This window comes from Lytechinus pictus, chromosome 3 (assembly GCF_037042905.1).
Source record: "Lytechinus pictus isolate F3 Inbred chromosome 3, Lp3.0, whole genome shotgun sequence".
NCBI lineage: Eukaryota > Metazoa > Echinodermata > Echinoidea > Temnopleuroida > Toxopneustidae > Lytechinus > Lytechinus pictus.
Genome location: NC_087247.1, coordinates 20,122,873 through 20,145,806, shown reverse-complemented (window position 1 = coordinate 20,145,806; position 22,934 = coordinate 20,122,873). Strand labels below are relative to the sequence as shown.

Below are 22,934 nucleotides of genomic sequence, written 5' to 3'. Positions count from 1 at the left end.
GGATTTTAGGGGGCTCAGTCTTTTTTCATTTTTCTATTTTTGACACTTTATTCATGTTCTGCGCCTAACTGCGAAAAATGCTACTCTTTATTGCTTTTTTTTCTCAAGGATGCTGTACCACTCTAATCAATGGCAAAGACCCCCCCCCCCCCCCCCCGATGCAACAAAATATGAGGAAAACAAACTGAAAGTAAGATTAGAAGGACACACACACACACACACTACTATTCTGAGAGGAAATTGGTAAGTGTAAGACAAGAAATTTGAAGAATGAATATATAAGAAGGGTGAAAAAAAAGTGGGAAAGATTGATGAATTGAAATTTATAAATGTATGGATATTAGGAGAAAAATTGTGTAATGTAAGTGAATCGAAAAAAACATTCAAAGCAAGTTACTGGACCAAATTGCTTCTGCACAGCCTATATTGTAAAAGACGATAGAGGGAGCTCCGATTTGGAGCGAGTGGAATAATTGATCGCTAAACAACGGTAAACAACGAATTGAGACTCCTATTAAGTTCTAACTAGTGAAGATCGAGACCTGACTATTAAAGTTCTGTGTATTTTATTTTTAATGTGATTTACCCGTAGTTCAACCTTACATCAAGATGGGGTCTCAGCATTACAGTAATTCACGTTTTAATGGAAACAATCCATCAAGACTGCCAAAGGTGAGCTGAGTTGTGCAATGTAGCGCGAAGTTGGTCTTTTTACTTTAATTAATTTAAGTCCCACATGTAGCAAATTGTGCTGTGGTCTCTGTTAGTGGCACTGGTAGGCCAGGCAAGGCTAGTTTTAGTTTAGATCACTCCTAGTACCAATGAGGTCCAAACATTAACATGTATGGAGCTCATAGGCGACATCACTAGTATTTTGGGTTAGGAATCTTTGGGAAGATGATATTTCTATTTTATATTTCAAGTACGAGCTATAGGCCCTAGCCCTAGGCCCTATTCTTAATCTAACATGCAATTTTATTTCAAGCCAGGGTACATATCACCTATAGTATGGGTACATTACCGCCGCCGTCCACAGGATAACCACTTGCACGGCACTTGCAATGCCTTTCGGGCTATATATTTTAAATTAGCAATATATATGGATTTAAGATCAGATAAGCTTTGGATATGAAACTTACAAAACGATATGAAGCCAATTTCAATTCCTCTCTGTCTTTCTGGTACTTTATATCGATGATTTTTCTTGATGTCGAAGCAGGCATGGCCCCGATTCGCTGGTTCTTTCTATACGCACAGAGAGGGCGCGCGATATTATTTAATAAACTTGCTTGTTTACGTCGTTTACGTCAGATCAGCTGTACTGCTGGCTGCGTTCTAGGCGCTCCGCATTTTTTTCGCTGTTCAGCGTTATTTTATGATGTAGCGCCATCAGCGATTATGCGTGACATGCAACCTGTTGATTTTTGGTACAATTTCCTATTATGCGCCGGCGACTTGAATCTAGACTGTTCGATAGGAAAAATTCGCATTTCGATTGTTGTTTGCGTAATTTCCACTGCAGTATTAAGGATCAGACGGAGTAACTGGCTGAGATTTGGAGGTAAGCGTTTAAAATCCATTTTTATAGATAAGTTCGTGCTGATTTTTAAAATTAGATTACATTATAAGATTAAGATGACTAAATTTAGTATATTGTGAAGATTTAGGCGTGTTTCATATTCTCCCATTCGTGAGATGAATGAAAACGTCAAAATTCATTATGAAATGACATGCGTTGTGCGAGGTTAGTACATGTATACTAACCTCGCATGTTGTGTGAGTGGGTACATATAAGTTGTTATCAACAACAAAAGAAATTGAAAGAAATAAAGGGGAACTTACATTTTGACGACTTTTTGCTGATTTTCTTGGCAGTTGCTCTTCACTTCTGCCTCGCGATCGAAGCTGATATGCAGATCACGTGATATGCGTTCTCGTCAGCTGATCGGTTGGTTATTCTTTTCGCCAGACGTTGATAATTATATATTTTATAATTATAGCATTCATCGCAAATTTAGGTGAAAGAGATTGAAGTTACACAGCGCAAGCTTTAATTAAAAAAAAAACAATGTTTAATTGATTGCACAGGTTTCGCCTCGGACATGTAGGATCATTTGGTCCCAAATTGGCGTAACGCGTAACTACGGGGGGGGGGGGGGGTGTCCCTACCACTACACCCACTAGCCAGCAATTCTCTTTTTTTCTCTTTTTTTAAACCAAAATACTCCCCCCCCCCAAAAAAAAAGGAACCAGGGTTAAAGAGAAAGAGAATTATGATAGAGGAACACAAAATACTTTATTTTTTTTCCGCTTTTACTGTTTAACGCGACTTATAATCAAATATTAAATGGGGCTTAGAACAGTTTTTTTAAAGTCAATTAATAAATATTCCTCCTCGGGATTTGAGCTTTCATGAAATATCAATCTTTTTCACGATTACTGAAAATACTTAAAATGTCCAAAATTTTTATTGGTATATAAAGCTTTAGCTCATGCGTTGCGCCCGCCTTATTTTAATGTTGAGATACAATTTTATGCTTTGAATGAATTCCTAAAAACATTCAATTCTCAGATCTTGTCGTAATCGAATGATTCGATTGGTAAGCTAATACATGATTAATAAGTTTCATGATTGTTTAAAATGTGTCTCTCTATCAGTTTTGAATATTTAAAAAAATGTCAGCTCGTGCTTTGAGCTCGCAATATTTTGATTAGTAAGATTCTTCTCTTGTATATGCGAGTTTGATAGATAGAGAGATAACTAGAGAGAGAGGGGGGTCCCTCAGCGGAACAGAGACCAAAGCTTTTGGTCTACTTGCGACCTGGCTTAGCCTTGGGTCCAATTTCATTAGCCAAACAAACTGAGGTAGAGTAACATGCCCAAGATTCGACATATGTTAACAATAACAGTGAGTTACAATTTCTGCAATTTATTTTGTTGTAAAATTTCTTTTCACAAAGTGATGTTTGTTAGATATATTTGTCTATTTTTAATTTCAATATTCATTTTCAGATTCCATCTCAATAATTCATATAATCTTAAAATTTATTGCCATGTTTCACGGCCGAGATTCGACATCCCCTGCCCTTCGTTCGACATATCGCATCGCGCGTTCAAAAGTCAATGCGTGCGACAATCTTTTGTTATTTTAGGTGGGGGGGGGTACGTATGGAAGTCTTTCCAAAAAATGAAATAATAATAAGAGGTTTTTATGCTATCTCTTTCCCATTTTGGGGGAAATGGAATTATTTTCATTACTCCATCTTATCCCCCTTTTTTGCATGTTCACAATTTATTTGAAAACCGCATTTATAATCACAACAAAGTCAATTGAATTTAAGCTGATAAAAGTATTAAAAAGAGAGAGCGATATTTTTCCAATTTAAATTTGACAAAGTATAGAAAGCTCTGCAATGGAGGGGGAAAAATCCCCCCTCATGCCACCCCCCCCCCCAAGCGCACCCCCTCCAAAATAAAATCTTGGCTATGATGTTGATAAGAGCTTCTGTCTGGGATAAGATTGTGCAATCTCAAAGGATGTCTAACAATCTCTGCTATAGGCCTACTGTATGTAAGCGTGCCTCACTGCTGTATTTATTGCAGACCTGTGTGAATGCATCTGGAAAACACATCGTCCATCTAAAAGGATGCAAATGTTGGTATTATGTAAAGGAGAGTCCCAACCTACATGTATGCATGTTGAAATTAATAACAGAACGTTGTACAGTGTTCCCATTTTTGTCAATGCACTGCTAACATGTCCTGAAATCAGTTAAGTGTAAAATACAAAGATGAAAAGAATTAAATGTTTTCTCCCTTAACATATAGGCCCGTATTCTGAAGTCGGGTTTAATTTAAACTCAGGTTTAAAGTTGTGGTTTAAGTATGGGAAGCCAAAAGTATCAAAATTTTTATTAAGTTGTATGTTTCTTATGTTTACTGTGCTCTTTCCGGATTCATCGATGGTGAAGACAATCATCTATTTATGCTTCCTAGACAATTATGAATGATTTGAGAGCCAAATGAGCTGAAGTATGATATCTCTACTGTTAGTGATTTATGCAACAATTGGCTATCCATACTTAAACCACAACTTTAAACCTGAGTTTAATTTAAACCTGCTATCAGAATACGGGCTATTGAGGATAGTCCTTCATATACATGTAGCTTTAATAGCTCTTTGTGTGCTGGGCCATGAACCCCTCTGTGCTGAATTATTTTCAGGGAGGGACACACTGGGTGATTTCAAGTACGGTGTTGAAATCTGGTGTTGGTGTTGTGACAACACCAACACCAGCCACAACACCGTACTTGAAATCAGGCTGGTGTTGGGATTGACCTCGGAAAATATGACGTATTTCTGTATTTCGTGTTGAATGCTGGTGTTGAATGTCGTCTGCTGAACCCAGCACTGCGGCTGGTGTTGACGATCTACGTGCAATTTTCCCATTCACCAACACCAACCCCCAGGGATTGGGAAAGTCATGATTTCAAGTTCGGTGTTGGTGTTGGCAATTTCAAGCTCGTGAACAGGCGGCGAACACGATGAAACATCCCCGTAAAATTAGCTTTTACAGTTAAGATGAGCACAAATCATTTGAGCTGTATATATTTTGATGAAGAATAATGTTCACTCTTTCGAATTCTTGAATTAATAAAAACATTGGTATTCTGTACGATGAGAATTTAATGCATTTCTCTCCGATTTCATTTTCGTCGTCGAGACTTCTCGCGTGAAGTTGAGATGATTTAGCAGCGCAGCGCAGAGGCCTGACGTCATGTGTTATCGATAAAGCAATCGGTATCATTCCTCTGAACCCAGCTCGGTGTTGGAGCTCGGTTCAGCGGCCTTTTTACGCTCTCAACACCAACACCAACCCCGAACACCGAACTTGAAATCACCCAATGGATTGTTTGTTTGAGCGTGAAATGCAAAGGTTACGCGGCACCGAGTGTGCATCGGTGCAAAGTATGTGTGGAAAGGGTTAATACCATTCTAATGTTCTCATTTGAAGGACCTACATATATGCAAAATGTTGGCATAATTTACTCTTTTTTTCATATTAGAACATTTGCAATTTGACAGGTAATTAATCAAGGAAAAGTATGCTAACTGCAGTCAATCTGTTTTTACTAATGCAGGGGAGTAGTACAGCACTGGCTGCTGTGGCAATTCAAGACCACTTGATGCAGAATCTCTCTCTTGTGGACCCTTTTAAAAGGCCTCTTCAAAAGTTCCCACCTGCAAAGAAACCGTCGAAAGCTGCCAAGGCGGTTGTAGACACTGGGAGGGGTAAAAAGGTTAATAAGAATTCCAAGAAAACTGCAGAAGAGAAGGAATATGTCTTGGACCCGAAGCCTAAACCGCTTACTCTTGGTATGTCTAGTCTTGTCATAATTTCCTGAAAATTATCTTGCAAAATCAAATTATTGATTTTCTTATCACAGAAACAGAAGTTTGCTAGTTTAAAAGTTGAATGTAGAATAGAATAGTTATGTCGACTAACGAAACCAGTGACAGCAGCAAAAATTCAAGTAATTCAATCTATGTGACAGTAGCAAATTATGTATTCTGTTCCCCGGGGGGGGCACTCAGTATATAATGCATAGTGGGTATGTGCCGCGGAGGGGACCCCCATTTTCACGCTCAAATTTCCGTTCCAAGGCATAGCATTTTTTGTCTTATTGAGAAAAAGAACAAAGAAGCCGCTCCAAGGCATAGCATTTCCTTCTTATCGAGAAAAAAGAAGAAAGAAATCCGCTCCAAAGCTTCGCATATTTTTCGTTACGCCGTTCCGGTCGCATTGATCAGCCACAATTTTGGTGAAAAGCGACCGTAGAGCGCTTTTCGACCATCGCCTAAGCGCGAGCGCACCCGGCGGAGGCCGCGCTAGCTGCGTCATGCACGATTGCCCGTTCCATAGGGATGCATACGCACTCACAGAGATACGGAGATCCGTTCCGAGGACCCCCGTTTTCACAAACATTTGTAGTTCCGAAGCCCGTTCCGAGGACCCTCCTTTTTACAATAAGCCCGCTCCAAGGCCCCCGTTTTTTGCCTCGCCCGCGGCACACCCCTACCACTTTTTTGGTCGAGTGCCCCCCCCCGGGTTCTGTTCTATCTTTGTCACAATATTGAAATTGAATTTTAAGACTCTATATGAAAGAATAAGTTCTAATTTTCAAATCTCTATATTACAAGTATTCCTTGAGTCAATAGCAGGATTTCCTTGCAATTATGTATTGTGTAATAAAAATCTGCTGAATTAAGGTAATCAGTTGAAGACAAAATTCATCTTTCTGTTCAGAAACAATTGATAATAAGTGCATTAATTGTACATGTACATGTGTTTATGATCTTTCTCGATATAGAATTCAGGAAAACTAATAAATTTCTTCTATTTTTTCTGTCCTTTGTATGAAATGATTCCAGCCCAGAAGATGGGGATAGTTGATGCACCAGAGCAACCCTTGTCAGAGGATCAGTGGGCTAAGGTCAAAGACCAGTCTAATCAAAGAGATGATTCCATCCAACCTTGTGCTGTCTGTAAGGAAGACTTTGGTCTTCATCAACAGGTACAGTCTATAGTGTTGCTAGAGGGGCATGCTACGTTGGGGGTGAGGGGAATAGATAATTTTAAACTGGAATTTACATCTATTTGGGAAGATAAATATTTCTGCTTGTGTTCTTTCTCTTTCTTTTGTTGTAATATCACTGTCTTGTTTATATGTAACCTTCCTCTGCTTTTGAATTAAAGTAATGTTTTAAACAAAATTACCTATACAAGGCAAGTTGATAAAGAAAACAAAACCTGGGGTAAATAGTACAGTTCATTGAGTTTTTACCAATTATAAATGCATGTAGATGTTTATTAGAGTGAGTTTATGTTTGTTTGGATTAATTAGAGAGTACGAACAATCAATAATAAGGCTATTGAATATTGGTTTTCCAAGTTGGTGAATGTAGAGTGCATAAGTATTCTTAGAATGATCAAAACTTTGTTATTTTTTATCTTCCTCTCAGGTGTTGCTGTCATGTTCACATGTATTCCATCGGGTAAGTTCCATGGCATGCACTGTTAACATTGGGAATATGAATTAAAACGTAAAATCAGGGAGTTTAAATACATTCCATAAACATTTCAACTCTATTATTTTCACAAGTAGGTAGATTTTTCCTTTGTTCTGTGATTTTGTTTTGAATATTTGAAATAATTTGTTTAGCAAAATCTTTTATATTGGTTTGTCTTGTATGCTACTCTTAGATTATTATTTCTGCATTATCGTGCAGTTTATAATTTATGAGTATTATTTGAGATAACATTACACTACCAAATAAGACTTCAGTGATATAATAATTAGAATAAATACCCAGGGTAGCCATTTTAGTATATAGAAGTACTCTTCTAGTATTGTATAGCATAATATGTTATTATTACCCTTTTCCAATCTAAATGCTGAGCATGTAGCAAGAAGGCAGATGGCCCCATTTTTATAATTCTGATGTGACCCACCCAGGGATCAAACCATCAACCTTCCATAGAAGAGGGATATACATGTTTGATCATTTGATGGCTTTCAATTGGTTAAAATTAGAAAATCATCCAATGCTTATGTATGTTATAGAATTGTCTTCAAGCTTTTGAGAGATTCACTGGTCGTAAGACGTGTCCCATGTGTCGAAAGCAACAGTACCAAACCAGGGTCATACACGAAGGTGCTACTTATCATCGTCATCAGTGTGCCACGAGGTCAGCTCCAGATCTAATAAAAATATTCTCACAAGAATAATTGGGCTGTAATTTGTAAAGGCGGTTTTAATCATATAGGGGTTAAAACCCCGTTGTAGGTTTTTTAATCATTCTGGAATAACCGTAACTGAATACACCAACTGAATTTGTGTATTTCATAATACACACACCATCATTTTATCATAATGAGATGCATTTGGGTTGACCAATTGTTGCTAAGACTTGCAAAACAACACAAGCTGCAAGTAAGAATTTAAAAATTAAAGAAATATTTCATTGATTGATAAATCCCAAGTACAAGGAAGAATAAGGATTAATCAATAGAATATAAGATGAATGCTGTTGGTATATATTAAACTATAGTATTTGATTTTGAAAAAGAACATGGTGTATATAATTAACCAAACTTAAACAGGTCTTGGTAATACTTTGAATAATTGATGCTTGAGTTTACCCATGGTTAATGAATTTTCAATTATAGACTTATTTTAACCTAACCTTATCTTGATAAACACAAGAAAGCCAGCAAGGGCATGCAGTCCAACCTTTTCATATTGATTTTACCTTTTTGATTCAGAGGATGTATGCATCGCTGTTTTACCATATATTAATTTTACCTTCTTTATGTAGAGTGTATAGTATTTCATTGTTAGTATTATGCTTTTAATACAGGATACAAGCCTGCTGGAGAGGGTATGTAGTCCGTTCCTGGTACAAAAAGTTGAGAGAAACTGTTCCACCCAAGGATCCGAAGTTGAGACAGAAATTTTATGAAGCAAAGGTAAATTTTTCACTTCATTTCTTTTTTGTCTCACCTGCATAGCAGAGTGAGACTGTAGGCACCGCTTTCTGATGGCGGCGGTGTCTACACCAAATCTTAACCGAAGGTTAAGTTTTGGAAATGACAGCATAACTTAGAAAGTGTATGGGCCTAGTTCATGAAACTTGGACTTAGTATTAATCAAGTATTACTGAACATCCTGCCTGAGTTTCAGGTCACATGACTAAGGCCAAAGGTCATTTAGGGTCAATGAACTTAGACCATGTTGGGGGAGTCAATATCGAAATCCTAACCTAAGGTTAAGATTTTTGAAATGTCATCATAACTTAGAAAGTATATGGACCTAGTTCATGAAACTTGGCCATAAGGGTAATCAAGGGTAATTACTGAACATCCTGCCTGAGTTTCAAGTCACATGACCAAGGTCAAAGGTCTTTTAGGGTCAATGAACTTTGGCCAAGTTGGGGGTATTTGTTGAAGTACCATGATAACTTTCATTATGGATCTGATTCATAAAACTTAGACATAAGAGTAATCAAGTATCACTGAACATCCTGTATGAGTTTCAGATCACATGACCAAGGTCAAAGGTCATTTAAGGTCAATGAACTTTGGCCAAGTGGGGGTATTTATTGAATTACCATAACTCTGAAATTGTATTGGTCTAGTTCATAAAACTTGGACATAAGAGTAATCAAGTATCACTGAACATCCTATGCGAGTTTCAGGTCACATGACCAAGGTCAAAGATCAATGAACTCTGGCCATGTTGGAGGTAATTATTAAATTGCTGTCATAACTCTGAAAGTTAATGGATATAGTTTATGAATTGTGGACATAGGGGTAGTCAAGTATCACTGACAAGTCTTAGGTCACATGATCAAGGTCAAATGTCATTTAGGGTCAATGAACATAGTATTGTATCATTATACATGTATGAATGGTGTTTTTTGTGAATAATTATTTTATAGTAGTTTTCAAAGTCAACTCTGCTACTATATTGAATCGCGTAATGCAGGTGAGACTGCCAGAGGCGCTCCACTTGTTTCTTCTGTTTTTCTATTTCTATAGAAACTTTGAAAGTAAATACTTATGTGGTAATAAAAATAACTATTGGATCTTAAATTGTCAACATTTCTTTAGAATCAAACGAATGACTGCAATTTATTAAAATACCTGGGACGCAATTCTTCAACATTTTTCATTCGACATGTCAGATCTGACAACTTTTCTTAAGTTTGATAAGCTGAGAAGCACAGTTCTTATGATAAATGTGGGATAACACATACTTTGTCGGATAAAACTTGCGAGAAGTCCTTTCATAAATTCAATTCAATTCAATAATGGTATTTCATTTCACAAATTCAATTGCATACATGGCAGCCGAATGGCTGAAATTCTAGCATGCTTACAAAAATTCTTCAACAATTATATTTCAAACTAGAAGACAGTATATAGATAATTACAGTAGCATGATACCCTTACACAGATACAAACATTATGAGGAAAATAGATTTCATTATAAATTCTAAAAATCAAAATCAATTCATTATTCAAATTGAAGATGATATTTGTTAAAAATTACCAATCCTAAAAGTTAACACATCGATTGAAAAAATCTGAACAGAAAACTCATAAATGACATTAAAATACTGAGGTAAAGTAAGAGTGAAGGTGAAAGAGTGTTAAAAAGTATTGCACAGACAAACATATTGAAAATTAAATTAATAAATTATTGTGAATTTAAAAGAATTATCATAAAAGGTGTACTATTTTGGAATCTCTTTGTTTTGCACCTACATGTAAGGGGTCTAACATTCTCCCCTTGGAATAATCTCTATTGTATGATTATATGATTAAGTATGATTATAACGGGACAAGATACAAGACATTAGGTATAAGCTTTACATAAAAGTACTTTCCATCAAAAATGGGTTCTAAATGTCTATTTGGACATGAACATATCAATATGGTTACAAATACTTTTGGTATTTATGATGAATATTTCATATTCATTGAAATATTTTTTTATTATTAATTTTCTTAAAAGTGAGTTTGCTTTAACAAGTGTGTAATTACTTGGGGAAATGTACAGGCACCTTTTGCATCATACACATTGTGTTTCATCCATTGTGCACTTATCATGAGTAGGGAAGAAAATTAGTAAAACAAAAACAAAACATACTATATTCAGTTGTATATAATGTGACATAATAGGACATACTGTATGCGTAAGCCAAGTTCCTCTCCTTTGCACAGCCGGCGCAATTTACTGTGAATTTTCCAATCCACCAGTTAAATGTACATGTAAATCAAGATCCCCAGTGATCTGCTAAGATAATTGGAAATATGTGGCTATAAAAAGATGAAACTCACACAAATAGTATTCAGAATCATCCAAAGCCAGAGAAAAGCCATCAGCAGATGATGTTTATTTCAAAATGAACATCATATTTTTACAATGTTTATATTAGTGGAAAGGAACTTGATTTTTCTGTCATAACACACATAAATCAAATTGAATGGTGTCATAATGATTTATTGTATATGGATTCAAGGTGTGAAAGTGAAGGATTAGTTTTCGAGCCTAACCCAGATGAATAATTATAATTTTGGAAGGTGCTTGATGGTCATGGAGTACATTATTCTTTTATGTACTACCAATACAAATTTTCAATTATTCTTGAATGAAGAACAAAATAAACATGGCAGCATCAAGCTGGCAATAAACTCTTATACTTATTAGTAATTTTTTTAGTGGCTATTAAAAAAACATGACAGTGACAATGATGATAATGTTGATGAGGGTGGTAGTGATGATGAAGATGATGGGGATGATGGATAATGAGTTGATTATGATGATTATGATGATGATGGTGATGATGGTGATGATGATGATGATGATGATGATGGTGATGATGATGATGATGGTGATGATGGTGATGATGATGATGGTGATGATGATGATGGTGATGGTGATGATGATGATAATGATGATGATGATGATGATGATGTAAAGCATACATTATGGTAAGTAGCACCATTCATTGGTAGTACATTATAAGGTTCCCAAATCTTGAAATATTTCACATACATGTACAAATGATAAGGTTATTCATGTTTCTCCATTAATACCACAAGGGTATTGTATTACACAGCAACTGCTGTGTGATGTCTGCCTATGAAAAAAAAATCATAGGTAGACCGGTTTGGAATGTACAAATGGTAGGAGATGCACAGTCACACAGAATCATAATATCATTAAATTAATGTTTGTTTCTCATATTTTACTGATATGCAGATCAAGAGATTAGAGGAGGTAAAATATCGTCTTTCTGCAGCACTGACATATATATCTACACATATAATCATATATCACTTGTATATTTGAATTATTGTTAATTGCCTCTTTTATTGCAGTCATGTGTTTCTTTTTGCATCCTATTTTTTCAAAGATTATCACACCAGTACATCACATAGAATGATCAACGCAATGAATTTGATGATTGAACAAATAGAAGAGTTTTGAAAGGAAATTGAATTCATGCCTAATAAGGGGCCGCGAAACTGGAAAGGGGGCAGTCTGGGGGTTCCCGCACTCTTTAGCAAGCATCTAAAACAACTTGTTATTTTGTGTTGACCATACACGTTGTGGAATGCTTTGTGCTCTGTACAATTCAATTTCATTTGTGATATACAAAGACTGAATATTTAGATCTGCATTATTCTGAACACTTACCGGTAAATGAATTACTTACAATATAAAAAAAAATTCCTAGAAAATAAAGGAATGGTGAAGCCTTCAATTAGATGCTTTTTAAATGCAATAGAACCAATATTCCTATCGTTTGTTTCCCCCCCCCCCCACTCAGATATAGTTCACATACATGTACATATTATAGGATCAATATTATGGTAAGGGCCTATACATTTTCTGAACAACACATAGTAGTGATGTTATGAGCTGCAAACATATAATCAATATTCAATTACATTTATATCAAATCAAATCAAATATTTCACTTCACATGCATTTAGAACAGATTTGTAGAAATAGAACTGGAAGATGAAGTCACATATTCACTTTCAGTATATTCTATGCTGAAAATATCACATTATATTTTCTCTCTAAAGTATGAGCACCTTGATTACTTGGTTTCTCTACAACGATGCATAGATTTTTTTTTTTAACTTGTAAACTTTGTAGCAATCAAAATAAGTATAAAACATCTATTGTATATTCTATTCATAATTATAAATGTTTATATAATTTATTGAAAGTTATTTGTGTAAATTGTGAACAAGTAAGAGCAATATTTGTAAACCCCATAATTGTCTCTGTGGTTCCGCAAGATTATATCATTCACTCTAAAGTAGGAATTCATCATATATCATTTTCAAAACACACAACCTGTAGTCATGTTACATCAAAATGTCCATCTCTTTTTCTCTACGATCTTGGCAGGTTCCAAAATTGAAAGACGCAAATAGCCTTTGGCTACCCTTATTGTTTGGCTTGATCTGAAATTTTGTCGCTCTGACTATCTTCTCAAATAACACAATATCCGACTTGCCCTATCACAACCCAGCTAACTAACCACATACCCGTAGGCAAGCATCCAATCTTTGCTTTTAATCACTTTGTCGCAAAATGCAGGTCGAGGTTTGAAACTTGGTGTGAGTGAAAAAAAAATATATTGAGGATTTTCAATTGCACACATTGAACAAAAGTTTTTAAACATTTCCCTTTTTATCTCATCCTAGAGCCTGTGAATAAGATCTGTAAATGAAATATACTGGACTGTTTTAAAATTCATGTAGTGTTTATCTTTTACAAAAAAATAGACAATAAAGGTGTAACATTTTGGTTCTGTGATCTGGTTTGACATCCTTTGAATGAAGATGATGAAACATCACACCTGTAGACAACGTGTATCATATTTTTTAAAATGAAGAATAGAAAATACATTTCAATATATCACAAAGTCCCTGAAAATGAAAAAAAGTACAGTTTTTGTATAATTTTGATTTCTTGAAGTATGCCTTCTATGCAAAGAAAGTATACTTCATATGTAAATGTAGTCATATGACATCTATTTTGCCCCTCCCTAATTATGAACATGGCTAGTTATGTAGGATGAGAAAATACAATTTGCCTGTTTTTGTCATTGAACACATTGCACAATATATACATGTAATTTACTTCAATGCAAAGTATACGGTACTCTGCTTTATTATACCTTTTGGTAAATTGAGATGAATTTGTTTTTTCAAAAGTTAATACCCACAGCAATTTAGATATCTCTTGATACTTTGATATAGGAATCACATTTGTTTCATTGTCTTTATATTATAATATGTTGATGTTTCAATGTATACAAATATTTTGTTATTTCTTACCTTTGTTACAAAGATTGCCTAGAAATGTTAGGCAGGGAAAAACCAATATAAAAATGTGGAAGGTAATTGGGTTTTTATTTTAATTTGTTTGTTTTGGGGTTAATAACTTTTAGCAACAGACTATTTTGATGGTCTGTTGACTTTGGTAAATAAAAAAAGAAGAAAAGAATAAAGTTTTCATGAATTGTGAATTTCTTTCAATTGCACTATTCTTACCTTACAAGTGTGTTTCACCAACACAAGGGCTATCTATGTCTAATAAACATGTAATCCTACACCCAATTAAAATGCAGAAAACTGACACACCCCTGTTTACCCCTCCTCCATCCTCTTGTTTCCATGGTAATACAGCTGCAGGCCATCACAGATCGGTTAGTCAGATCGTATGACATGAGGGTGGAGGAGTTTCTTTCACAGATCGACCGGTCAGTGGCCGACAGTCGAAGCGTGTTCCATAGCCTGGATACCTCCACTCTGCTGAGGGCTATCACGGAAGATGAGTGGGAAGCGATACAATACAAGGTAAATAAAGTATAGATTGAATAATAAATGTGAGCATCCTTGAAAGACAGGAAGGATGGAAAGGTTATCAAGAAGTAGGGGACGTCTATATCATCTCTTCCTTTGTTCTTGACTGGTAGTGTATTCTCAGGGAGGGTCTTTTCAAAATATTGTAAATCTTGCTGTTTGCATTATTTAGATCTACTCTAAAAGAAAACAAGCTTCTGTTTTCTTGAACATCTTTGCCCCTTAGATGAAATATCTATGTCCCTTGATGGAGGATTGCATTACTTTTTGAGTCAGGGAGGGGACAGTATCCGATTGTGCCTCAAATGTTTTGTTATTTTTGTTTTGGTATCTATGGAATTAGGTGGTTCTTATACAAAGTCTTTTGGAATTAAAGGAGATTCAATACTCTATGGGTTATTATTAAAAGGAAATGCTTGCTCTTGTGGTATGCTGCTGGTATTATTATGTAGATAATGAAAGCTAAAATGAGTACTTGAAATATTCATGTGGTTGTTGATGTGATGTCTTGGTAGAAACATGTTTAAATGTTTTATTTTAATTAATTGTATGTTTGTCTTTTGGAGGGAGGGAAGGGGGTGGTGAAACACTCCTCAGCCCAATATATACATTACAACTTACAATTGGTAACTCTGCCATCGGCAACAAGAATATTAATCATGTGATTACATGACAGTACTAGTAGCCAATCAAAATCATGATTCCCAGAATGCCAGAATTTTGAAATAAATGCTGTTACTTCCATCAGTAGGTTGCATCTTGATTACTGCATTGATAACTGTATTATTTTTAACAGTACTTGCTACATATTGAGTGTAGTAAATCAATTCCATTATTGTGTTGATAGTGTAACTTTATACATATCATAAAAGTCTAAAATCCATGTATGGTTCATGCAAATTGATTTTTGTATACCTGCACCTCCATAACTATCAGTCATATAAGATTGTTAATAAATCAATTAAATGTAGCCCATACTCAATTTCATTGTCATTGAGAAAATAAATCTCTATAAAAGTATATACATTGCCTAATGTTATGTGCTATCAGTGTCTCTGAGGTTTTGAATATGAAGCCTTTTCTATGCACATAAGTAAGCCATCCATATTTTTGTCTCGCCTGCATAGTAGAGCAACAGACTAAAGGCGCCGCTTTTCCAATTGCAGCAGCGGCGGCGTCAACATTGAAATCTCAACCGAGGTTAAGTTTATGAAATGCAATCATAACTTAGAATGTATATAGAACTAGTTCATGAAACTTGAACATAAGGGTAATTAAGTATTACTGACTGAGCATCCTGCCTGAGTTTCAGGTCACATGACCAAGGACAAAGGGAATTAAGGGTCATTGAACTTAGACCATGTTGGGAGAATCAACATCGAAATCTTAACCTACTTGGGTTAAGTTTTTTAAATGCCATCATAACTTAGAAAGTATATAGACCTAGTTCATGAAACTTGAACATAAGGGTAATCAAATATCACTGAACATCCTGCTTGAATTTCAGGTCACATGACCAAGGTCAAAGCTCATTTAGGGTCAGTGATCATGAACTATGCCCATATTGGGGTATTTGTTGAATTGCCATCATAACTTTGAAAGTTTATGGATATAGACATATAGTTCATGAAATGTGGACATAGGGATAATCAAGTATCACTGATTGTCTTGCACAAGTCTTAGGTCACATGATCAAGGTCAAATGCAATTTAGGGTCAATGAACACAGTATGTTATTATATGAATGGTGTTTTTTGTGAATAATTATTCTATAGTCGTTTTCAAAGTCAGCACTGCTGCTATGTTGAATGGCGTGAATGCAGGCGAGGCTGCCAGAGGTGCTCCACTTGTTTTCTAATGCTGATAATATGAAACTCATCCTCCCCTTCCTCCCCAAACATTATTGTTCACCATAGATGTAAATATTGAACTAGTTCTTAAATCAGTACTTGGAAGTTCCACCCCCTTTTAGACCCAGTCCATTGCAGAAATATTTGTATTTTGAAATGAAAATTCCCAACAGAAGTCCTGAGTTAAATCTTTTGATTGGTTGAAATCAAGTTGCATTTGATCTTAGAGTTCAGTTTGATTGCAAATGGTGCAACTATTCCTGCAATCCCAGAACCCAGAAGGCTTGTAGCAGTGGTGGTTCATATGCTCTCCATCAGATGTGTTAATATTTTATAAACTGATCGATGAACAGGCTTAGTCCTACAACATCGTTGGAGTAAGTTTGCTCAGATATTTTTTTTGTCAGGCTCTGACAGGTACACGTGCATGCAGAGTCAATATTATTTTTGCTTTAAAGTTTAAAGGGTTTTTGAATAAAATTTTGATAACTGTAGAGAGCTTTTATTCCTTTGACGGATTGTCACTCCAATCATGACCATTGATGCTATTCCTCCTTGCTTCAGTTATTATTCATTCCCTTCATTAAAATCAGCAAGCATAATCTATTCTCCTTTCAGTCACATCTTGCAAAATTTAGCTGTGACGTCAATAACTTTGATTGTCAGCTCCTGTAAAAGGAGATAAGAACAACCCACTACATTGTAAGTCCTAACTTATCAATTCTGTATAGATGTTAGCCCCTGGGTTTCCATTACATCAGATTTTTAATTCACTTAATTTGGCTTACGGTGGCCAGGTTCTTTGCTTTGAAAACTAAAGTAGGCTATTCACTGTGAGTGCTCTAGGCCAGCCAGTGTTGGAAAGTGTGCCATTCGCCTAGAATATTCACTTTAGCTTGTAAACATGAGTAGTGATGGCACTTGTGATAATTTGGTGTGTTTCATCCTCGGGGTATAGGCCTCTTTTAATATGAAAGTACTTGTATGAAATTATCTCCATTTTCAATCACACGATGTTACTCTTTTCCTTTATTTGTCTGGTACTTTGTTAAGAAAGTGTTGGCCAGGGAAGGATAGCACACAAGAGCTTTATGTTTCCCCACCTCTAGTTTTTTAATATTCAATAATTGATTGTAACTGGGTTAACACAATATGCATTGCTTTTAGGCATTCATGCATGTAAACTAGCTCAATGATAATTTTAAGTTTTACATGTAGATTGTGATTTTTTTCTGTATGAATATTGACCCAAGTTGTTTGAACATGATCAATTTTCCTTTTAATAAAGAGAGACCCATTAGCCCGTATTCTAAAGTCGGGATTAGTTTAAACTCTGAATTTAAGTTGTGGTTTAACTATGGAAAGCCAGTTATTACATAAATCTCCTACAGTAAAGGTTCAATGTATCAGCTCATTTGACTCCCAAAACATTATTAAAGGTATTGTTTAACTTTGTGAGCAGCCGATTTAAAAAATTATCAAACCAAGATGAAACATGTGTACAAGTGCATGTATTAGAACTAATAAACCCTGAAAACAATCATTATTGAGAATGAAAAGCTAAAACTACAAGGCAAACCCTGATTTTGTAAATAGGCGTCTTATAGACGCCTAAATAGTACACATAAGTGTATGGGATGAAATTAAGATGGTGTTTTTGGTCACTTTATATTTCAATTTTTGAAGCACTTAATAATTATTTTCGAACGCAATTTTTTCTGGGCTTCATTTTTGTAACATATCACAGACACAGGTGACAAGTGTGACCTTCTAGCTCAGATTTTTTAAAAGTCAAACTAATGTTAACCAATCACTTTAACTGCCAGGGAAGGATAAGTATGACAAATGTCTTCACCATTAAATAATTAGTAAACCTAAAAAAAACATGAGAAGCATTCACTGTAAACTAAATTTTGAAATGTTTTGCTTCACATAATTTTAGCACAGAGTTAGACCATGGTCTAAGTTAAACCCGACTTCAGAATACGGGCCATTATCTACAATCTATACATATGATGTTGCATAATATACATTAAAGGATAAATTGCATTCCTCATTGCCTATTAAGTTAACAAGGAAGAGGATGAGTTGCCTATATTCATTGTGATTTATGCAGTTATTACATGTATTTGGAAATAAAGCTTCAAACTTTTAATCCTTTATTTTTAAGCATCAACCGTGCTGTACTTGTTTGAAGATCATCCCTCTTCTACTTTTAATAAATGCAATAGAAAGCGTGCAACATTGATTTTTATTTGTACATGTTAGAAGATACTTTAGGCAGATTTACATGTAAACATGTAGCTACTTAAACCTTTGCATCGTTTGATTTTGGGAAGAAAGGTTTTGATTCATATCATTTTTCATGGAGCCTATGAACCCATGGCGCCAAACAGATACGAGCTGTGAGAGAAACGCGTCAGATGGTGGAAATATGAAGGGGTTCCACAATGTTGAATCAAGTCAATCAATGTATCTAGCCCTGTGGCGTTGAGAACTGAAGCTATGTAGTATCATGTGTTGAAATGTGAGATGGGGAAAACAGTCAATGGTTTCTGAAGTGTGCCTCTAGCTCTGTGGATTATGATAAAGGGACTGACACATGTTGTACTGTGTGAATGATTAAGTTTGAGAGTGAGTGAGTGAGTGAATAAATGATAATAATCCTGTCCTTTCATTATATAGTTGGAAATATGCATTTGAGTTTTATGAAGTATTTATTTTTTTAAGTGCATTGTTGTATAGAATTTATTGAATTCTAATAACCATAAAATATTAAGTGATTTGGAAAAATAACTGTATTTGTGTATAATATGAGATAAAAATTCTTGACACTTTGTTATTTTTATCAAGGGGAGCAAGTTGCTCATTCGGTTATTAAAGCGCCTGCTTGTCAAACAGGAGATTGTGGGTTCGAGTCCAACACAGAGGAATGACTGTAGTCTGAGTTGTGTGTTTACATACCCCTTCCTGTTTCATAGACACAGGCTATGTTGCAGTGTGAAAGACACTCCTCTTGGATAGGATGTTAAATGGAGGCCCCCTTGTACATGTAGAGGAGAGTCACCACCATTTCATTTGCTGAATTTTGTTTATAATTTCATAAAAATAGTTAACATTAACAGTCTTTCTGTTCTTTTACTAATTGCAGGCCGTCGAGAGAGGTGAGAAAGATTGTCCCATCTGCATTATGTCCCTTGGAAACATATCAGAGGGAAATGTTGATGTGGACTCACCAAGAAAGGGGAAGAGAACCACTGTCCTTCTCTCCTGCACCCATGTCTTTCATCTCTGTTGCTTAGAAGCCTTTGAAGAACTGTCCTTAGGAGTGCATAAGATCTGTCCTGTATGCCGTGCGGGTTATCAGAAAAGGATTCAAGACATATGAGGTCTGTCCATCCATCCATCCATTCCTCCGTCCATCCATCCATCTGTCCAGCCATCCATCTATTAATCCATCCATTCATCCATCCATCGATGCAGTCAAAGATATTGAAATAGGCCTGGAAATAGGCTCCTCAATTCATTAATGAGCCTGACTGAAACAATATGTGGAAGTCTTGAGATGTGATTTTGGGTGATTTCTTTCATGTATGTTGACAAACATGAGAGACCCCAAGTCATTGGGCAGGTAAAATGTGATGTGTATCTAGAGAGGTACAAGGTTACAGCTTGACGCAAAACTTGGAATTATGACAGCATTTGTAGTGGCTTGAGTTATGAATAATAATGTTTGCCACATACAAACTGCAGTCCCTGGACGGCCTTGAATATACCACCAAAATTAATGTTCATGGTGGCTATTCAGGTGCAAGTCACGCATACTGATTTACCTGGAGGGGCTTTGCCTCACATGGCTACTTTGCATATATAGAGAAACTAACCGCCCTTTCACAAGGTACAAAGATCGTAATTTGAATGATGATTCCAGTGAAAAATAATTCTAATGATGAATTTTTAGCACGTGTGAAACCAAACTAGAATCACAAACGCTAATCACAAATTAAAATTCTACTCTGGAGGTGAATTCCAATTAAGTTTCACTCAAATTATGGTACAAATTTTACGTCTGAAAGGGTTGAGCTCCAAAACATCTTTTGAGGGGCGTAATTTACGTGACCTTTCAAGCACTTCCGTAGATGATACAATTGTCATGCACTCATCGTAGTTTCTTTTTTGCGATGCAGTGCTTTGATTGGGTTTGATTTACAAGTCACCAAGGACACAATACCGCCTTTGCTCAGGAATTCCAATTTAAATCACAGTTTCGAGTGAACATGGGAATGGTACAATGATTCTAAAGACGAATTGCAATCATCATTACAATGATGATTCAAGATTCTCGTGTGAAAAGGCCCTAAGATTGAATAAATCAGAACTGAATGAAAAGGTATTATATAATCATAGTTAAACATATCAATATAACAAGGAATCTTGATTTCATTTTATACAAAATGGAACATTCATAAGCATTAATAATGATAAAATAACCGGACCACGTAGTCAGCGGAGAAACTCAGTAGGTGGTAAAATTTCCATACTTTGTGACTAATCGAACACCGTACCAAAAGAGTGTATTTAACAAGACAAAACTGAGGAAAATTTTACATTAAAATAAATTTAGCTGTTGGTTGCTCCACATTTATCTTTGTCCATCATTCATCCATCCATCTCCAGCTAGACACTGAATGTCATTTGACTAGGCTCGAACACTGTGAATAAAACGTGTTCAACTGATATACATGTAAAAGCGGCTGTGCTAAAGTCGGAATTTTCATGAAGCTAGGATAAACAGAAGATAGTTTATTTTAGTGGTATGGATGAATCCTTTTGTACTAAAATTCTATTTCAGAACAGCACTTTCTAGTTTTGAAGCTGAAAAATGTGCAACTAATGAAACCTTCGTATTTTATATCAATTAATATTTGAAATTTATATTGAATGAGTGTTAGAGAAATACAATCTTAGTTCCAAATTTACCATATCATTGCTAGTGATGCAATTGTGGTTCCACTGTTTTGACCAGCTGTGCTGTATTGTTTTCAAAAATTGCACTTTTTATGGGGCGGGGACAGGGGGTAAGATGTGGTTAGCTGTTGTAATTACTGTACTATTTCAAATGATTCTGTGTCACTGTGTCGAACACTATGCTGAATTATTAATCATAGTTGTTGCCAAGTTTCTGTTTTCAATGAAATAATATACATTGTAGGTAATAAAATGTAAAAAAATTGGTTTTTCAATTAAGTAGTTAATTAGGATTAAAAAAAATTAAAATTCTGTTTTATTAAAGTTTAAAGGTAGTGGTATTTTTCAAGTCTAACTGTATATTATTCTCCACCCTTTTTGGAAGAATTGAGGCGGGAACGATTACATACAGGTGTTCTTGATAAGCTGGGGGGGAAAATAAGAGAATACCGAGTCAATTGTTAATAATATGAAGTTTTCCATTGACACCAGTCACACTAAATGTAACCAATTTTTTTATTTATAATGGGCAAAGGGTTGGGGGCAGTAACTAAAATACTAGAAATTGGAGGTAAACCTGTATATGGCCAGGAAAAAATTGTAACTATCCTTGAAATTGAAATGTGCAATATTTAGATTTATTTCTCAATATATTTGTATTTGTGTTTTGTCATTTGTCTTAAACTTCTGTATTTACAATAGTAATACCTACACATGAAATGAAAGAGAGAGAGAGGGGGGGGGGGTGAATACAAGAAAGAGAGAGGGAAATTAGGAGAGAGAAAATCAAGGAAGTGTGGGGTGAAAGGGAGAAAGATAAAGAAAAAAAAGAGCAAGAAGCGTGGGAAGGAGGGAGATGTATATAGAGAGATAATGTACTGGTGCATGGGGGGGGGGGGGGGGCAAAGGGCATGGGAATGAATAAAGAGAATGGGAATTAGTACAGGGTGATGAAAATAAATGGTAGGGAAAAGAGATCAGAGAGATTTTCGGTGGGGGTGCAATAGGGGACTTTTTTGGCAGGTAACGTGTATGACTTGTTTGATGATGACAAATGAAGTCCAATACATATTCCACTCCCCATTACAAGCCACATGGGATAGTAAATTTGTGTTGGAGATGACAATGCTGAATTTGCCAATGATTATGTATAATATATATATTGCCATGTCCTAAAATTCTATTTTCACAAATGAAATGGAATAGTGTTTGGGCAAGTGAAAATAAACTGCAAATTTTTTTAATCCCATGAAATCCAATAACGTCCACTGGAGTTGAAAATGGTGCTACTCAAAACATAGTTTCAATAAAATATTGCCTGCAATAATCCATCCCCGAATCACAGTATTAACCACTATATTGCACCATAAAAAGAGTATTATTACATTCTTTACTTGGAGATATTTCATCGTATAACGATTTAACTGTCAAGCTTCAAAACGAACTTCAATTAGCCTAAGGAGAGGGATTTTTTTTGGGGGGGGTGTTGCACCCACAAATGTAATAACGCCCACAAATGTAATAACACTTTACCCACAAATGTAATAACGCCCACAAATGTAATAACACTTTACCCACAAATGTAATAATTTCACCCACAAATGTAATAATGCACTTTACCCACAAATGTAATAATTTTTGATCGCCCACAAATGT

At 35.5% G+C, this 22,934-nt stretch overlaps 1 protein-coding gene across 1 annotated transcript; it reads left to right on the top strand.

The window, feature by feature from the left end:
• The first annotated feature begins 442 nt into the window (after positions 1–442).
• LOC129257672 (RING finger protein 32-like) lies at positions 443–21,931 on the top strand. The gene is made up of 8 exons (XM_064096595.1): positions 443–672; positions 5,144–5,378; positions 6,435–6,577; positions 7,026–7,058; positions 7,628–7,752; positions 8,425–8,533; positions 14,285–14,455; positions 19,462–21,931. The coding sequence occupies exons 1-8, from the start codon at positions 610–612 to the stop codon at positions 19,696–19,698; spliced, it is 1,116 nt and encodes a 371-aa protein (XP_063952665.1). The 5' UTR covers positions 443–609; the 3' UTR covers positions 19,699–21,931.
• The last annotated feature ends 1,003 nt before the right edge of the window (positions 21,932–22,934 follow it).

Bases quoted from the DNA above. Each gene is read 5' to 3' on its own strand.
- LOC129257672 (XM_064096595.1), top strand. From the start codon at position 610: ATGGGGTCTCAGCATTACAGTAATTCACGTTTTAATGGAAACAATCCA. The intron at 673-5,143 runs GTGAGCTGAGTT...TTACTAATGCAG, and splicing joins ATCCATCAAGACTGCCAAAG to GGGAGTAGTACAGCACTGGC. The intron at 5,379-6,434 runs GTATGTCTAGTC...AAATGATTCCAG, and splicing joins GCCTAAACCGCTTACTCTTG to CCCAGAAGATGGGGATAGTT.